Raw genomic sequence first — 17174 nt, 5'->3', positions numbered from 1 at the left:
AGAACCTATGGAAGTTGTTCATTTGTTTCCAAAAGCATGCCAGCCCAGGGAAGAACCTTAAGATACTGTATTTCAGTCAGACAGGTGTCTGGAAATATGAAGAGAATTTTCAGGATGCAATTTTGCCCCAAATCTTAATTACCCCACCCAACAATATGCCTAATTCCACTGACAATACAGTCTCTGACAGACAGGTGAGGTTGCCGGGGCGGAGCCTGGGGCACCGAGCCCGCCAGACTGTCACCTGCTGCTGCCGCGGAGCCGCTGGGTTCTTACTTAAGGTTTGAGATATACCTCCCCCTCCCACGCGTGTGAGATGTATTTTGTTATATGACTTGACAAGTTTTATGTTTCTTTACATGACTCCAATCGGACACTTTTGCCAAAGGCCCGCCATCTGAGTGTAGAATCTCTCCATCAACAGAATTCCTCTTCAGCGCAACAAGAGGAGGGGAAAAAAAGTTTCCATAAATACCCGCAAGTGAGAGCTTTGTGATCTCTTACTTCCAGAAGTGCCCCTCCTGCTACCCATCACAAAAGTGACTTTGGGGAGACAGTTCTCAGAAGCCAGCACAGTGTAACAGGCTGACTTTCAGAGCCCAACCCTGTTATCCTGCAGTAATTTTCTCATAACCGCAGTGATCCACTGAGATCCATTTTTCAGACGAGTGCAATCGAGTAGGTCACACCTGCGTGTGTGTGCTCAGTCGCTGAAGCCCATCTGACACTTTGCAACCTCATGGACTGTAGCCCGCCAGGCTCCTCTGTGCATGGAATTCTCCATGGAACTGTCCACGGAATTCTTGTTTCATTTAAATAAACAAGACTACTGGAGAGGGTTGTCATTTCCTCCTCCCAGTGCTCTTTCTCACCCAGGGATTGAACCTGTTTTTCCTCTGTCTCCTGCGCTGGGCAGGTGGATTCTTTACCACTGAGCCACCTGGGAAGCCCATGATAAGTAGATGGTATAATGACGTTGCCACGGGGTCGCAAAGAGTTGGACACGACTGAGCGACTGGAATGAATGCATGAATGATGGTGTTGAATAACCTCAAAGTAACAGGTTTGTTGAATTAGCCATGAAAGCACACTTTCTTGACAACTCGTGTTCCAGCAAGAGCTTTCCACGCACTCACAGATCTTCGGGGGCGTTTTTGGAACACCACAACCATCCCAGACACCACAGCTAAGAACTAGCTCATCTAGGAAGGACTGGACCATAGGTACTTACAGGTTCTCCCGAGGCGAATCATTCTGCAAGGCGCCCGCCTGACTCCTACAGAACCACACACAGAACACCCACTACCACACGGATGGTGAGAAAAGCATACGTACCTTGGGTGACAATGGTTGGCGGTTGCAAGACAATGTGCCTTTGGGCCACGCCAACAATGTACGGCAGTAATTGTTCCTGGACGTCCCCAAGGCTACGGAATTCCGGGACAGTAAACACCAGGTTGTCATTGGTAGCTATGTGCTGAAGCTCTGCCTTGGAGGCGGCCTGGGCTCCGAGGCCAAACGAGAAAACGCTCGCCTGCTTCAGTGCTACGACCCCATCTCGGATCTCATCACTAGAAGGCCCAGCACTTATAAGGACCAGCACCTGGGGAACCCCTTCCTCCACTCGGCTGCCCCCCGCCCGGGTGAAGTGATTCTCCACCACAAAATCCAGCGCAAGGCCAACGTTGGCCAGCTCTCCACCAATGAACCCCAGAGCCTTCACTGCATCCAGAACCTGAGCCTTGGTGGAGTAGCTGTTCAAGGAGAACATGGTTCTGGGCTCATCGCTATATTGCACCACCCCCACTCGGATCTGCTGAGTTCCAATCGACAGTCTCTCAAGGAGATTTACAAGGAAGTCGAGAATGACTGCGAAATTGACACTTCCGGTGTTGTTTGATCCGTCAATAAGGAAAATAATGTCAGCAGAGTCTTGTGCTTTAAAAGAGAGAAATGCAAAAAATGTGAAAGCATTAGAACAAGTGATCACATGCATCGTTCGGTGTTCTGACATGTTTCTTGAGAAACCAATAAGAAACACGAAATATGGACAAACAAAACACATGTTGATGAAGGAACATGAAATTTTCTTTTAGTTCTGCATTCTGAATGGATAAGAGGCAACTTCTTAACAGAAATGATGGTGTTCAGTAGGGGCATTTATTTAATAGCAAATTTTCCTCTGCACCATCTTTGTAGTTAAATTTCAAAAGATTGTGTTTACTTTTCTGGGAAAAGCCTTGGGTATATTCTGACATTTTCTACTGAATTTGGAGGGAACCATAGATGCACAGAACTGTGTCTTACCTGACCTACAGGAGAAAATAAAGGACTATATTAACAAAGGTCTACAGATGATTTTGAATTTCACGACATTTCTGTTATAATCTTCAAGTGATCACAAGAATTTTCTTTGTCCAAATCCACAGCACAAAGCAGAATCTCAGATTTAGGCTTTGGTGACTCATTGTCCCAGTATGTTATATGTTTGATTCCTCGAGCAACCATTGTTTATGCTTTTCTTTTCTTTAGAAACCAAAATGGCTATGAACCTTCCACTTTGGAAATATGAAAAGAAGAACTCAAACTACATCCCCAGTTTTTATTCAAAAATACTCAATACATTTTGGGTTAATTTTTTTTCCAAAATGATGTTTTCATTGTGTAAAACTCAAATGCAGACCTGGGGTTGGGATGAATGTTTTCTTCATTCATTTTTGCCGTTGCCTCTATATTCAATCACAAAATGCAGAACAGTGTTAAGCAGAGTGATATGAAACCAGTCATGACATAATTATCCAACCTTATTTTTATGACATCCTAGACCAAGTGCCAGGACCATTGGCATCTAGGCGAGCAGAACCAGATTTAGCTCCGGGCTTGGACAAATGGACATGAAAAGGCTGGCCAAGACCTCTCTCCTCCTCACAATGGCAAACATGAAGCGTCCATTCTGTGACTGAGAATGGGGGTTTCACAGAAGCACCGAGCAAGGAATAGACATCAGTGAACGACCAGCCTGGGTGGAATATTTCACGGCCTCAGCTAGAACGTGAAAATCAGCCTGTTTAAACCATAGGAGAAGCAAGTGTTGTAGCAAGTGTTTTTTTAATAACTTAAGTGTGTGTTAGGAATAGGCAGAGATTTTATTTATAGTTTGGATTTTAGGAAGCTATATTTGGAGTATAATTGTGTTATATGTAAGCTCACTCATTCTGATATTTATAATGACAGTGAACATTTTACATGTAAAATTAATTTTTCCTGGTACTAACAAAATTCCTTTTATTTACAAATGGAAACAGAATGCAAATCTTGTCTCATGAGACGTTCTTGTCCAGGCTTTCTGCTTGGGTAAACTGAACCAGGAATGGCTGGAATTAGGATTACTGGAATCAGAACTGGTCTTTTTCTCTGCTTACAGGCATGAAACCTCTAACAGTTTTGCAGAGGAATTCCTTGCATAGGGAAAGATATTAGTGTGGAAATATCTTGTAAGATCATATAAGATATTAACTTAGCCTTTGCTAAGAATTCCAGAGCATTTTACTCTTCGGTGGAACCACAAGGTTCCCGAGGGACCTTCGGGAGGCTGTGGCTCCGCAGCGTGAATCACACTGCAGGCTATAGTGATGGCTCACTTTGTCCCAGGAGTTCCAGGCTCCGCAAACCATACCACGAGATTCCTCAACGCTGCCCAGACCTAAGCCAATGACCCTGAGGGACAAAGGAAGATTTACCCCTTACTTACCAAACCAGGACCTTTTCAGGAAGGACTAACTGAGCCTAAGATCAATAAAAGAAAAATGACCCCTAAATCGCAGGATGACTCATTCCTTATTAATTACTTCCTTTTTGATCAAAGTTCACAATAGAATAAATAAAATAAACAAACACTGAGGGAAAACCCTAGAGTGTTGTCTTCTAAAAAGCTGAATGGCAGCAGGTCATAGAAAAATGTTGGATAATTTGTCATCACTGAAAAAACAACGTTGTTCTCTTCTGCACACGATGGGACACACACAAGGGCATGCTGTTATCCAGGAGAGCTGAAGCCTCAAACAGACACGCATTACGGGTTCTTGTGTACAGCAAGGCACACCAGGGACCAATATTAACTCTAAGAGGAATCAGATCTTTCTAAAATTTAGCATATGAAACTGTCTGGTTTTCTGCTTTTATGGCTCATGTATTAGTATCACACCCTCAGTGGCATTTTCTGTGGAAAAGTTTCGAAACATCCATGGAAAAATTGAAGGCGCTTTCAACATTGTTGGAAACACTTTTCCTGAGCACACTGGTGTGGACACAATGCCTTCTTTAGCTAGTGGGATGCTCCTTTTTTCAAGAAAAATATAAAAGATCATATTTGTATTTCCTATGCAAACACAAAATCGCAGATAGGTTTAGAAAGTTTTCTAAATCTTCGTTTTGTAAAGAAAAGAAAACTTGTCCTCACTGAATGTAGGTCACCTTTTTAGCTTTTGTTATAGTAAAGCTTTTGTATCTTACGTACATTTATAAAAGGGATTTTTAAAAGCACAACTTTCAGGGATTGCTTGAGTAGAGTTCATTAAGAACAGTGATGATCATATGTACGTTGGTGGGGGAAAGTTACCTAGTGGATAAAAAATGGAAAGAAATGGCCCTAACTTACTAGCTATCTCCATAATGGCTTCCTAACTACCTTTTCCAAAAACTTTAAGAAAGGAATTTTTTTTTCTGCTGTGGAACACGCAGTGGAACATAAGAGAAATTACAGAGTGAAGTTAATTAGAAAAGACAATAAAAATGGATTAATATTCCACCCTGGAGCTGCTAGTGGCTTGGGCACTAGAAGACAGAGATGCTTTCTTGGCATAAAAACAAAGGTTTTGTTATCTGTGTGGAAAGAGACTATGTTGATAGACTTATTTTGCATTATGTGGTAATCTAATTGTTTATCCATTTATATAACGGTTAAACATAAAGGCAAACTCATACACCCATTTTCCTGAATTGGCCAAAACATCAATAAAGAGGAGATGTTCCATTTCTCTCCTAATCCTCTTCATTGATTTTGACATGGTGAGTTCTGTTCGGAAATGCAATGATGAGTGAATTATTGGTGCTGAGAACACTGTAGCGAATGCCAAAGGTCATGCGATTTGCCATCTTGTAATCTCCTTGTAACCTGCAGTGTTTGGCTTGGGGTGCTCTGGAGTCCCACCTTCTTCCCCTATAACCTGGCAGAATTGACACTAGTGTCACATCGCAGAGGTGGGGCACGTCGTTTGAAGTAGGGAATGATCTTCAGGTTTAATGCAAACTACCCAGACTGTCCCTCACTACTCTCCTAGAGTAGACCCCCTGGCAGCGCCGTGAGTCCTTCTACCACTATCAAAGCTGACATCGCAGGTAAGCACTGGGGAAACCATCTTATGCACAACGTCTGGAACAAAATTCGCTCAGCTTACTCTACACTCCCAAACACCACTGCACCTGCCGCTTTGTCATCCCTTATTGAAATGAATGATGCCAGCTCAACCTGAACTCTGCCAGCTTCTTCCCTTTCTACTTCAATATCTTAGCTACGCGACCCCTTCCTTCTCCTTTCCCTTCATCCTGGGGGATGCACGTCTCTCCTTCTGGAGCTCATCTCAGTAAGAGGCCCTTGGTTCCACCCTAACTTTCTGCCCATTCTCCTAGAATTCCCTCCACCCTGCCTGTTGCTGATGAGGAAACCTAGCCCTGTATTGGTCAAAATCGCAGTGGTGCAACACACGTGAAATTTACCTGTGGAATTCCTTCCCTATGAGTCACTTAGCACTGGCAAGAAAGCTGACGGGGGTGACTGGTTAAGTAACTTGCCAGACAATTAGTTCTCTGCATGGCACTGGACATGAACACACATCCAAAGTCCTTGCATCATCAGGACTCACACAGTGACGCTGGAATCAGAAGCATCTCTGTGGGTACAACGATGGTGACAGTGTGGAGGATAAGTGAGAAAACCCCATCCAGAGCCAGCACATAAGTGACTTCAGCTGTCGGACTCAATTCCTACAAAATAGATTGGAACTGGATCATCTCTAGGGCTTCCAAGAGCCGACTCACTGGAAAAGACCCTAATGCTGGGAAAGATTGAGGGCAGGAGGCAAAGGGGACAACAGAGGATGAGATGGTTGGATGGCATCACTGACTCAATGGACATGAGTTTGAGCGAGCTCCAGGAGATGATGAAGGACAGGAAAGCCTGGCGTGCTGCAGTCCATGGAATCACAGAGTTGGACACAACTGAGCAACTGAACAACAAATCTCTAAGGCTTCTCACAATTCTGAGTCCATCAAGTCTTTGAAATAAATTCCATAGCGTCAAAGAGAGGAGCTCTGTGTGTTGCTTCACTAGACCCAAAAGTGGATGCCTGCTTCCCCTCTCACTTGAGCTCTTTCAGACCCTGAGCTTTCTTTAAAGGAAATGGATTCTTTCCCAGGAACAAATGGAGGGACTTTTGTCAAAGTCTTGCCCAGCCACGCTGAGGTTTTTTGTCCAAGAAGAACTGCTTGTGGGGTCATAATATCAGGATGTGTTTTTTTTAGAGTTGGAATATTAATTGTTTCAAAGGCAGAACTCCTCTTGGAGGGAGTGAATGCTCTGTTTTGGAAGGGAAGGACAAAGAATATTCAAACCTTTGTTTTTAGGCCTGTGAACAGACACCTCTTCCCTAATCCACCCCACCGCCTTTTAGCGAGAGGATTGCCTTAATGCCAGCAGTTGCCAAGCTTATCTCCAGAAGAAGAGCGAGGCAGGCAGCAGGTTGGTGATGTTGCCATTACCTGTGATGTCTTTAGGGGTTTCTGTGCCTCCAGCCCTTTCTGGAGTCATGGATGAATGCACACAGGCCACTAAGTTTCCTACTATGTCATGAAGTGAGGTAAAATTCTCTAGGTTGAAAACATGCATATTGAGCGGTTCACTTGCTATTTCTTTTAAGGCTCCTTCATCTGCATCCTCAACTCCAATTGCAAACACGTTAACATCAGCAGACTTAAGTTCCGCTGAGGGCAGAGCAAGGCCGTCCTCCGAGTGTCCATGGGTTAACACTACGATAACCTGAGGGACTCCGTCACTGGCCCGGCTTCCGGCAGCCTCAGTGAGGTGGTTCTGCATTACGTATGCTAATCCTTTTCCAGTCTGATTGCTGCCCCCAATATAAGACATGTTGGAAACATGGGAGAGGACTTCTTGTTTAGAACGATACGTATTGAACAGGAACTCGGTATGTGGGTTGCCGTTGAACTGGACCAGAGCAAAACGGAAATCATTGTCTCCCACTGCTAAAGATTCTATAACATCATATAGAAACTCTCGAACAAGTTGGAAATGTTCCTTGCCAATGCTCCAAGAGGAATCCACTAGAAATATTATATCGGCAGCGGCACCACTTTTGACATCTTTGAAAGAAGACATTGGTTTAGATGTTTCTCCTGTTCAAGAAATGACCTCCCGTCAGTGCAAAGCCTTCCCCAGCTCTCTCAGATTCTACAGTGCTGTGACTAAATAATTTATGCCTCACGTGTGAGACGGGTGGGGACACTGACTTACCTGAGACCCAGGGACCTGGACACATGGACTCAACAGCTGCTGGTGCCCAGTCATCGGCCCAAGTTCCGTATACAATGGCTGCCACACATGAACCAGTAGCAGGTTCCAGAATGGGGACAAACATTCCCTGGGAGGTCCTTTACCTCTAGATGATTCTTTGTGGCAGTTTGAACCCCAAGACCCACCTGATCAGACAGGAAAGGTATCCTACTGCAGATAACCAAGCATCACCTTAGAAGTTCATTCTTCAGTCTGGGGCCTTGGCAAAATGGAATGCTGAAACATACTACTGTTTTACCTGAACTAGTCTCCCATGCTTTGGGTAATTTGCAAGAAAAGTAAATATCATGAACACATCTTAAGTGAAGAAGACTTGCATAACTGTAGCAAAGGGCAAAGGCTTGTTTTTTGTTTGTTTTTTCTTTGTTGAGACTCCCTAGCAGGGAGAAAGGTACCCTAACTCGACACGACATTTTCAGAGCCATCTAAGCCCTCTGAGATGTTGAACAGTATTCACCCCTTTCAAAGATGAATCCAGGTCTCTCTCAATAGTAGGAGCAGGAGGCTCCAGGTTCCAGGCTGTGAGTGGCCGGGGAGTGCCCTCCTGTCCTGGGCCAGGCTGGCTGGGCACAGCAGACTCCTGGACTCTACTTACCTGGGGCTGACCTGATGCCCCAACCCATGCTCCCCTGGCATTGGGGTGGTCCTCACCTCCCTGCTAAGAACTACGCGATCTGGAGGAAGAACCCCAGTCAAGACAAGGAGAGGGACCCAAGTCAAACCTTCCAAGCTTAGAATACATAAACCATTTCTCATTTTTCCAGAACTCTGCAAGTTCTTAATAAGATTAGGTAGGATCTATTTTTACACAGTTTCAGGAAACTGATTTTTTAAAGATTTGATGATTCTAAATAAAAAATGTCTTTCTGTGTCCAGAGTGAGAAAGAATGGTATTTATTTTTGTATTTTTTTTTTCAGGGAATATAATTTTTACTCTTAATCATTGTCTTCTTTCTCCAGGATTTATTTGCTGAGGCACTAACCGGTGCCAGAAATGTGGAAAAGCTCTTCCGATGGTAAAATATTTTCGATACAAACTTTCTGCTCACACCCAATGTAAAAACAAACCACTTGCAACCCACCGCTAAGACAGCAAACCCAAGTTTCAGTTAAAAAAATGTCTCTCTCTCACACTTAGATAAAGAGGAGCTGAGAAAGTCTGTAAAATAAACGAACACCCTGTAATCAATGGCTTGGCTTTCTCTTCAAAGTCTATCTAAGCTCTCTCTCCAGCTCATGATGTCTGAGATCTAAAACAGAGAACACTGTCCCTCTTAATACAATGAAGAGGTGATTCTGGATCTTACCTGGCTGTTGTTGACCACGAGTAAAGGAGAAGCCTGAGAAAAAGAGGCAAAAAATGGCCACTAAGGGCAAATGCCGTTGTTTCCTCATTTTGATCGTGTCTAAGCACCACGTGACAACCTATGAGAGAGAACAGGGAGACGAGTGCTGTCAGGGTTTGGCTCCCCAGCTACGAGTCAATCAGGGATTTACCCCTGGATGAAAAACAGTTTCAGCTAAACACAGACACGGAGTCTCTGAATCTGGTGACTGCAGGCCTTTGGCTATAGCTCAAAAACTGTGCCGCTCAACCTTCTTTTTTCTCTCAAGTTAAGGCAGGTAACAGCAGCATATCATGAAGCACATGGCAGAATGGCAGAGGGTGGGGAGGAAGGGCACCCAGAGGCACAAAGGGCAGCTTGGTGATGCCCAGCCTGTCAGTCACATCTACAGGAATCCCACTGGGAAGCTCCACTTCATGTAGAGAGTGGGCTTTGTTCAAATCCCAGTGTGCGCAAAAACAGAACCGCAGCAGCTGGGACCATTTTGAATTTTGCCTTTATTCTCCGTTACTATTTACACTTTTTCTCCAACAGAAACCTGCTGTGTGTCCAGTTCCAGTCGCAGAGTGGATCATGTCCAGAGATGCTGAATTAGCAAGACCGAAACAGTCCTGAGGACTGACAGCCTCGTAGCGTGGTCTCCCTGCAAACCTGACATCCAGCCAGCCAGGGTCATGTCTGGATGGGCACAGTAGCCTGTGGCACCCTCCCTTCTCCCTTCAAGCTAACACCACCTTCTTCCCACCCCACACCTGACAGCACCCCCGCCCACAACACACCTTCAAGTCAGCTTCATCACCCTCCATTCTCCAGTGAGCTCAGCTCGAGGGTCTGAGTTTTTCCTTATGACCCTCCAAAGAACAGGCCTAGGTATTCTCCATTTAGGTCCCCTTGCAAGACATCACCTCTTTTCTCTCCCCCTTGATCCAAGGCTCCGGTTTCGCCTGACTCTTTCTTCGGTCATGGATATCTGACCAGTGCAGTCTCACAGGACCCCATGCTTGGTTTAATGGTTTGGTGTTCCTTAAAAGTCTTAATAACTTCAGGGCAAAGAACCTTCATGTTCACTTTGCACCGAGCCCATGGATTCTGGAGCTGGTCCTTGCCGCATCTGTGCGTGTGAGTAAATGGCTCTTCTTACTCTACCCAGACTTGTCAGGGGTTCCCTGGCCAGAGGCTTGGGTAGCGGCATTAGAGCGGAAGGGTGTGCCAATCAAAATGATTGGTTATTTTTTTTTCATTCAAGTAGATACATTCAAACTGCAAACAAAAACCAACCAAACCAAAAAGTCTTATAAAGGAGTTGGGGATGGACAGGTGCACTTGGCTATGCTCAAAATGAACAACCAACAGCGACCCACTGCACAGCACAGGGAACCTGCCCAGTGCCGTGCAGCAGCCGGAGGAGGGGGAGGGGAGCCCAGGACAGGGTCTTCAACAAATGATGCTGGGAAAGCTGTATATGCACACGCAACAGCAGCAAAAAGGGAGCTGGATCCTTACCTCACACCACTCACAAAGGACTGACTTGAATTAAAAATCTAAATGTAAGACCTGAGACTATAAAACTTTTAGAAGAAACTATAGGGAAAAATCTTCATGCCCTTGGAATGATTTTTTCCATATGATGCCACGAGCACAGACGACACGAGCAGGGACAGACAAATGGTGCCGTATTGCTGTTCAGTCACCAAATCACGTCTGACTCTTTGCAGCCCCTGGACTGCAGCCCGCCAGGCTCTTCTGCCCACGGGATTTCCCAGGCAAGAATACTGGAGTGGGTTGCCATTTCCTACTCCAGGGGATCTTCCTGACCCAGGGATCAAACTCACATCTCCTATATGGCAGGTGATTCTTAACCACTGAGCCACCAGGGAAGACCAAATGGTACTATATCAAATTTTGAAACTTTTACACAGCCAAAGAAACAATCAACAGAGTGAATAGGCAACCTACCGAACGGGAGGAAATGTTTGCAAACCATGTAACTGATAATGGGTTCACATCAAGAATATGTAAAGAGCACCCACAACTTTATAATGATAACAACAAACTCTGATTTAAAAATAAAGGACTTGAGTAGACATTTCTCCAAAGAAGACATATAAATGGCCAATAAGAATATGAAAAAATACACAGCATCAGAGAAATGAAAATCAAAACCACAGTGAGATGTTATTTCACACCCATTCAGATGGCCACTATCAAAAAGAGTAAACAAGTGTTATGAGAATGGAGAAATCCTGGAACTCTTAGGCAGCATTAGTAAAATGTAAAACGTTGCAGCCACTATAGAAAACTATATGGAGGTTCCTCAAAAAGTTAAAAGTATAGTTACCATATAACCCATCAGTCCTACTTCTGGGCATGTATCCAGAATAACTGAAAATAAGATTTTGAAGAGATACATGCACACCCAAGTTTAACGCAGCATTATTTACAATAGCCAGCAGATGGAAACAACCACGCGTGCGTACTCAGTCATGTTTGACTCTTTGAGACCCCCTGGTCTGTAGCCCGCCAGGCTCCTTTGTCCATGGAATTTCCCAGGCAAGAATACTGGAAATGGGTTGCCATTTCCTCCTCCAGGGGATCTTCCCAACCCAGGAATCGAACCTACATCTCTTGGATCTCCTGCACTGGCTGGTGGAGTCTTTACCACTGTGGCACCTAGTCACGGGGTAGAAATAACAAAATAAATGCCCATCAGCAGATGAATGAATAGAGAAAGTGTGGCATGTATGTATAAAGAAATATTATTCAGCCTTAAATGAAAGGAAGAAGGTTTGTCTCACGCTGCAATATGAGTGAAATTTGAGGACATTATGCCAACTGAAACGAGTCAATCACCAAGAGATTCACTGACGTGGGGTATCTGAAATAGTCAAGCTATGAGAAACAGAGAATGGAGCGGTGGTTACTAGAGGGTGGGAGAGGGAATGGGGAATTGTTGTCCAGTGGGTAAAGAGTTTCCATTTGGCAAGATGAAAGAGCTCTAGAGATCAGTTGTAAACAAGATACATATAGATAAAACTAATACACTGTTCACTTAAAAAGAATTAAGTTTGCAAAATTCACATTATGAATGTTTTACTACAATTCCTAAAAAAAAAAAAAAAACAGGAGAAGTTACCTGTGCTTTTTAAAAAATATGGGTAACTCTGTACACCTAACAGAGTTTTGCCAAGAGAACGCACTGGTCATAGCAAACACCCTCTTCCAACAACACAAGAGAAGACTCCACACACGGACATCACAAGATGGCCAATACTGAAATCAGGCTGATTATATTCTTTACAGGCGAAGATGGAGAAGCTCTATACAGTCAGCAAAAACAAGACTGGGAGCTGACTGTGGCTCAGATTATAAACTCCTTAATGCCAAATTCAGACTTAAAAGTAGGGAACACCACTAGACCATTCAGGTATGACCTAAATCAAACCCTTTATGATTATACAGTGGAAGTGACAAACAGATTCAAGGAATTAGATCGGATAGAAAGAGTGCCTAAAGAACTATGGACGGAGGTTCATGACATTGTACAGGAGGTGGTGATCAAGACTATCCCCAAGAAAAGAAATGCAAAAAGGCAAAATAGTTGTCTGAGGAGGCCTTACAAATAGCTTGAGAAAAGAAGAGAAGGTAAAGGCAAAAGAGAAAATGAAAGATACACCCATTTGAATGCTGAGTTCCAAAGAATAGCAAGGAGAGATAAGAAAGCCTTCCTCAGTGATCAGTGCAAAGAAATACAAGAAAATGACAGAATGTAAAAGGCTAAAGATCTCTTCAAGAAAAGTAGAGATACCAAGAGAACATTTCATTCAAAGATGGGCAAAACAAAGGACAGAAATGGTGTGGACCTAACAGAAGCAGAAGATGTTAAGAAGAGGTGGCCAGAACACACAGAAGAACTGTACAAAAAAGATCTTCACGACCAAGACAATCACGATGGCGTGATCACTGACCTAGAGCCAGACATCCTGGAATGAGAAGTCAAGTGGGCCTTAGGAAGCATCACTGCAAACAAAGTTAGTGGAGGCGATGGAATTCCAGGTTAAATTTCAAATCCTAAAAGAGGATGCTGTGAAAGTGCTGCACTCAATGTGACAGCAAATTTGGGAAACTCAGCAGTGCCCACAGGACTGGAGAAGGTCAGTCTTCATTCCAGTCCCAAGGGAAGGCAATGCCAAAGACTGTTGAAACTGCCGCACAACTGCACTCACCCCACACACTAGAAAAGGAATGCTCAAAATCCTCCAAGACAGGCTTCAACAGTAAGTGAGCCATGAGCTCCCAGATGTTCAAGCTGGATTTAGAAAAGTCAGAGGAACCAGAGATCAATTTGCCAACATCTGTTGGATCATCGAAAAAGCAAGAGAGTTCCAGAAAAACATCTGCTTTATTGACTATGCCAAAGCCTTTGACTGTGTGGATCACAACAAACTTTAGAAAATTCTGAAAGAGATGGGAACACCAGACCACCTGACCTGCCTCCTGAGAAATCTGTATGCAGGTCAAGAAGCAACAGAACTGGACGTGGAACAACAGACTCGTTCCAAATAGGGAAAGGAGCGCGTCAAGGCTGTATATTGTCACCCTGCTTATTTAACTTATATGCAGAGTACATCATGAGAAATGCTGGGCTGGAATAAACACAAGCTGGAATCAAGATTGCAGGGAGAAATATCCTCAGATATGCAGATGAGACCTTCTTATGGCAGGAAGTGAAGAAGAACTAAAGAGCCTCTTGATGAAAGTGAAAGAGGAGAGTGAAAAAGCTGGCTTAAAACTCAACATTCAGAAAACTAAGATCATGGTATCCGGTCCCATCACTTCATGGCAAAGAGATGGGGAAATAATGGAAACAGTGAGAGATTTTATTTGAGGGGCTCCAAGATCACAGCAGATGGCAACTGCAGCCATGAAATTAAAAGACACTTGTTCCTGGGAAGAAAAGCTATGATTAACTTAGAAACATATTAAAAAGCAAAGACATTACTTTGCCAACAAATGTCTGTCTAGTCAAAGCTATGGTTTTTCCAGTAGTCCTGTATGGATCTGAGAGTCAGACTATAGAGAAAGTTGAGCTCTGAAGAATTGATGCTTTTGAACTGTGGTGTTGGAAAAGACTCTTGAGAGTCCCTTGGACAGCAAGGAGATCCAACTAGTCAATCCTAAAGGAAATCAGTCCTGAATATTCACTGGAAGAACTGATGCTGAAACTGAGACTCCAATACTTTGGTTACCTGATGCTGGAAAAGATTGAAGGCAGGAGGAGAAGGGAACAACAGAAGATGAAATGGTTGGATGGCATCACCGACTCAATGGACATGAGTTTGAGTATGCTCCAGGAGTTGGTGATGGACGGGGAAGCCTGGTATGTTTCAGTCCATGGAGTTGCAAAGAGTCGGACAGGAATGATCAAATGAACAGAATTGTACACCTATAATGTAGCCACCAATTTAACAGGAATGGTAAAAATGTGGCATCTCCTTTTTGAGATGTGATAGTCTTTAAGATGAGCTTCCCTGGTGGTTCAGTGAAAAAGAGTGCACGTGCCAATGCAGGAGATGCGTGTTTGATCCCTGGATTGGGAGGATCCCCTAGAGAAGGAAATAGCCACTCATTCCAGTATTCTTACCTGGGAAATCCCATGGACAGAGGAATCAGGCACGCTGCAGTCCACGGGATCACAAGAGTCAGACACAACTTAGCGACCAAACCACCACCACCAATCTTTAAGAGCTAAGTTTTCCCTAAAATAAGAAGACGATACAACTACACATCTTCTTAAAGCATATGTATGCTCAGATATGCAGATGACACTACCCTTATGGCAGAAAGTGAAGAGGAACTCAAAAGCCTCTTGATGAAAGTGAAAGAGGAGAGTGAAAAGGTTGGCTTGAAGCTCAACATTCAGAAAACAAAGATCATGGCATCTGGTCCCATCACTTCATGGGAAATAGATGGAAAAACAGTGGAAACAATGTCAGACTTTATTTTTGGGGGGCTCCAAAATCACTGCAGATGGTGATTGCAGCCATGAAATTAAAAGACGCTTGCTCCTTGGAAGGAAAGTTATGACCAACCTTGATAGTATATTAAAAAGCAGAGACATTACTTTGCCAACCAAGGTCCGTCTAGTCAAGACAATGGTTTTTCCCGTGGTCATGTATGGATGTGAGAGTTGGACTGTGAAGAAAGCTGATCGCCGAAGAATCGATGCTTTTGAACTGTGGTGTTGGAGAAGACTCTTGAGAGTCCCTTATACTGCAAGGAGATCCAACCAGTCCATTCTAGAGGAGATCAATCCTGGATGTTCATTGGAGGGACTGATGCTAAAGCTGAAGCTGCAATACTTTGGCCACCTCATGCGACGAGTTGACTCACTGGAAAAGACTCTGATGCTGGGAAAGGTTGGGGGCGGGAGGAGAAGGGGACGACCGAGAATGAGATGGCTGGATGGCATCACCGACTCTGTGGACATGAGTTTGAGTGAACTCCGGGAGTTGGTGATGGACAGGGAGGCCTGGCGTGCTGTGATTCATGGGGTCACGGAGAGTTGGACACGACTGAGCGACTGAACTGAACTGAACTGATGCGCCCATGTAATTAAATAACATAACATTTCCTTGGCACAAGAAAACAATTGGAAAGGAAGAAAAAATGAAGTGTGTGCCAGCAAAATGTTAAGGTTTGGGGAAGAGGACTTGAATCTCAGGAAAGTGGAAAAGAATCTGATAAAAACACTGAGACCCGGAACTAAAGTTATTTCTGTCCCAACTGTTAATAGTGTCATCAGAGCTATGAAATCCACTCCACCTAAGGCCTAGGCTTTTGCACCTGCTCGATCTTCCTACCTTGACTTTCCTCTTGCCACGGACATACCATGGACTGGGTGATTCCATTTGTGGTTGTCCACTGTATACATAATTCAAGAATCCCATCGTCCCTTACTGCTGATGAAGACAATGTTAAGGATGGTCTCAGGTTCTCAAGTTTGCATTCTAGAGCAAGGGAACTAATGACAGTGCAGGAAGGTCTGTCTGGCTAGAGACGTGGCCTCGGCAGGGTACTGGTGTCTAGATGGACCTCGTAGCAAGACAGCACAGAGGGCCAAGGAGAGCAAAGAGTCCCTTGCTGAGACTGTCACCCAAGGATTTGGATGAAGTAGGCCCAGCCTCATGGTTTTTCCTGTCTGAGGTCAGGCCCAGAGGGAGGAGCTGGGGGCCAGCTGTGAGGAATAGCAAGAGCCGAGTGTCGGCCCCAGGCCAGTCCAGCCTGCCAAACTGGTGGAACGGAAAAAGACAAAACCGTAAACAAGAGGATGGATTCCAAGTCCTGCAGTTGCTTTGGATGTCCCAGGGAAGTTGACCAACAGTATCACCTGTGATAAGACACATTTACCCTGTGATTCAAATTCTAGGAGCTTGAAGACACAACCCCAGTGGCTAATGCAAAACCTCCCATCAATACAGCTGTTTGTTTTTTTGGAAATGTATCAACAGTGAGAAGAAAAGTTTGTTCTGAAGATGATCAAAAGGCCAGTCATCAAGAGAACATATTTCTTTCCACAGTGAAGTGACAGCCAGTGGGGATAATGGTAACATTCCAGAAACACGGCCCAATCTTCTTGGCTTGAAATAGTTGACACGTGTTAGACAGGGATCTGTATGATATAGGAAGGGATTTCCCCAGCTTCCAGAGCTTTTGTTCCACAGGGTCCCCAAGTCATAATCAAGTCCTGCTCGGTGCTCAGGGCAATCCCCCAGGCAGTGCAGAAACCCACGCGTGGCTGGTTGCTCTCCTTTCTTCACTATGGATGACCCACCGAGTCGCTGCCCCAGCACTGCCCCAGCGTTCTCTAGAAATCACACAAGCCCATGCTCTACCCTGGGAATCTTCCAGACCTTTCCATCTGGCCATACCTTTCTTTCTCAAACTCGGCTTGACCTATTCCTGAGTTTGTCTTTAGGAGAAAAAAAAAGCACATACAATATTTGTAGTCTTTGTAGGTTTTCTCACTTGAGGATACACACTTTAGAGCAATGTAAAAATGCATCGTACATATGCTATTCCTGATTCTTTCCATTAAAATTGAATGTCGGGTTTCTTTATCAGCAATAATCATCCTACTAGAAAACTATTTTATGGGAAAATTGTCCACCTACATTATTTAATTT

General features: G+C 44.2%; 1 protein-coding gene across 2 annotated transcripts in view; it reads right to left on the bottom strand.

The window, feature by feature from the left end:
• The window catches only part of COL6A3 (collagen type VI alpha 3 chain), an 89992-nt gene that overhangs the window by 62753 nt on the left and 10065 nt on the right, over window positions 1–17174 (bottom strand). The window contains exons 1-3 of one of the 2 annotated variants that reach the window (XM_088835094.1): window positions 8953–9070; window positions 6817–7434; window positions 1336–1938 (exon numbers count right to left, since the gene is read on the bottom strand). In XM_088835094.1, the coding sequence (XP_088691220.1) occupies window positions 1336–1938; window positions 6817–7434; window positions 8953–9040 (1309 nt within the window). In that variant the 5' untranslated portion in view covers window positions 9041–9070. Of the gene's footprint in view, window positions 1–1335; window positions 1939–6816; window positions 7435–8952; window positions 9071–17174 lie in introns of those variants that run through there. The other variant, XM_055404098.2, reaches the window with a different exon arrangement.

Source organism: Moschus berezovskii, chromosome 4, assembly GCF_049115385.1.
Source record: "Moschus berezovskii isolate FMDL1 chromosome 4, NW_MosBer_1.0, whole genome shotgun sequence".
NCBI lineage: Eukaryota > Metazoa > Chordata > Mammalia > Artiodactyla > Moschidae > Moschus > Moschus berezovskii.
The sequence above is the reverse complement of the archived record's forward strand: the minus strand, read 5'-3'. Positions and strand labels throughout refer to the sequence as shown.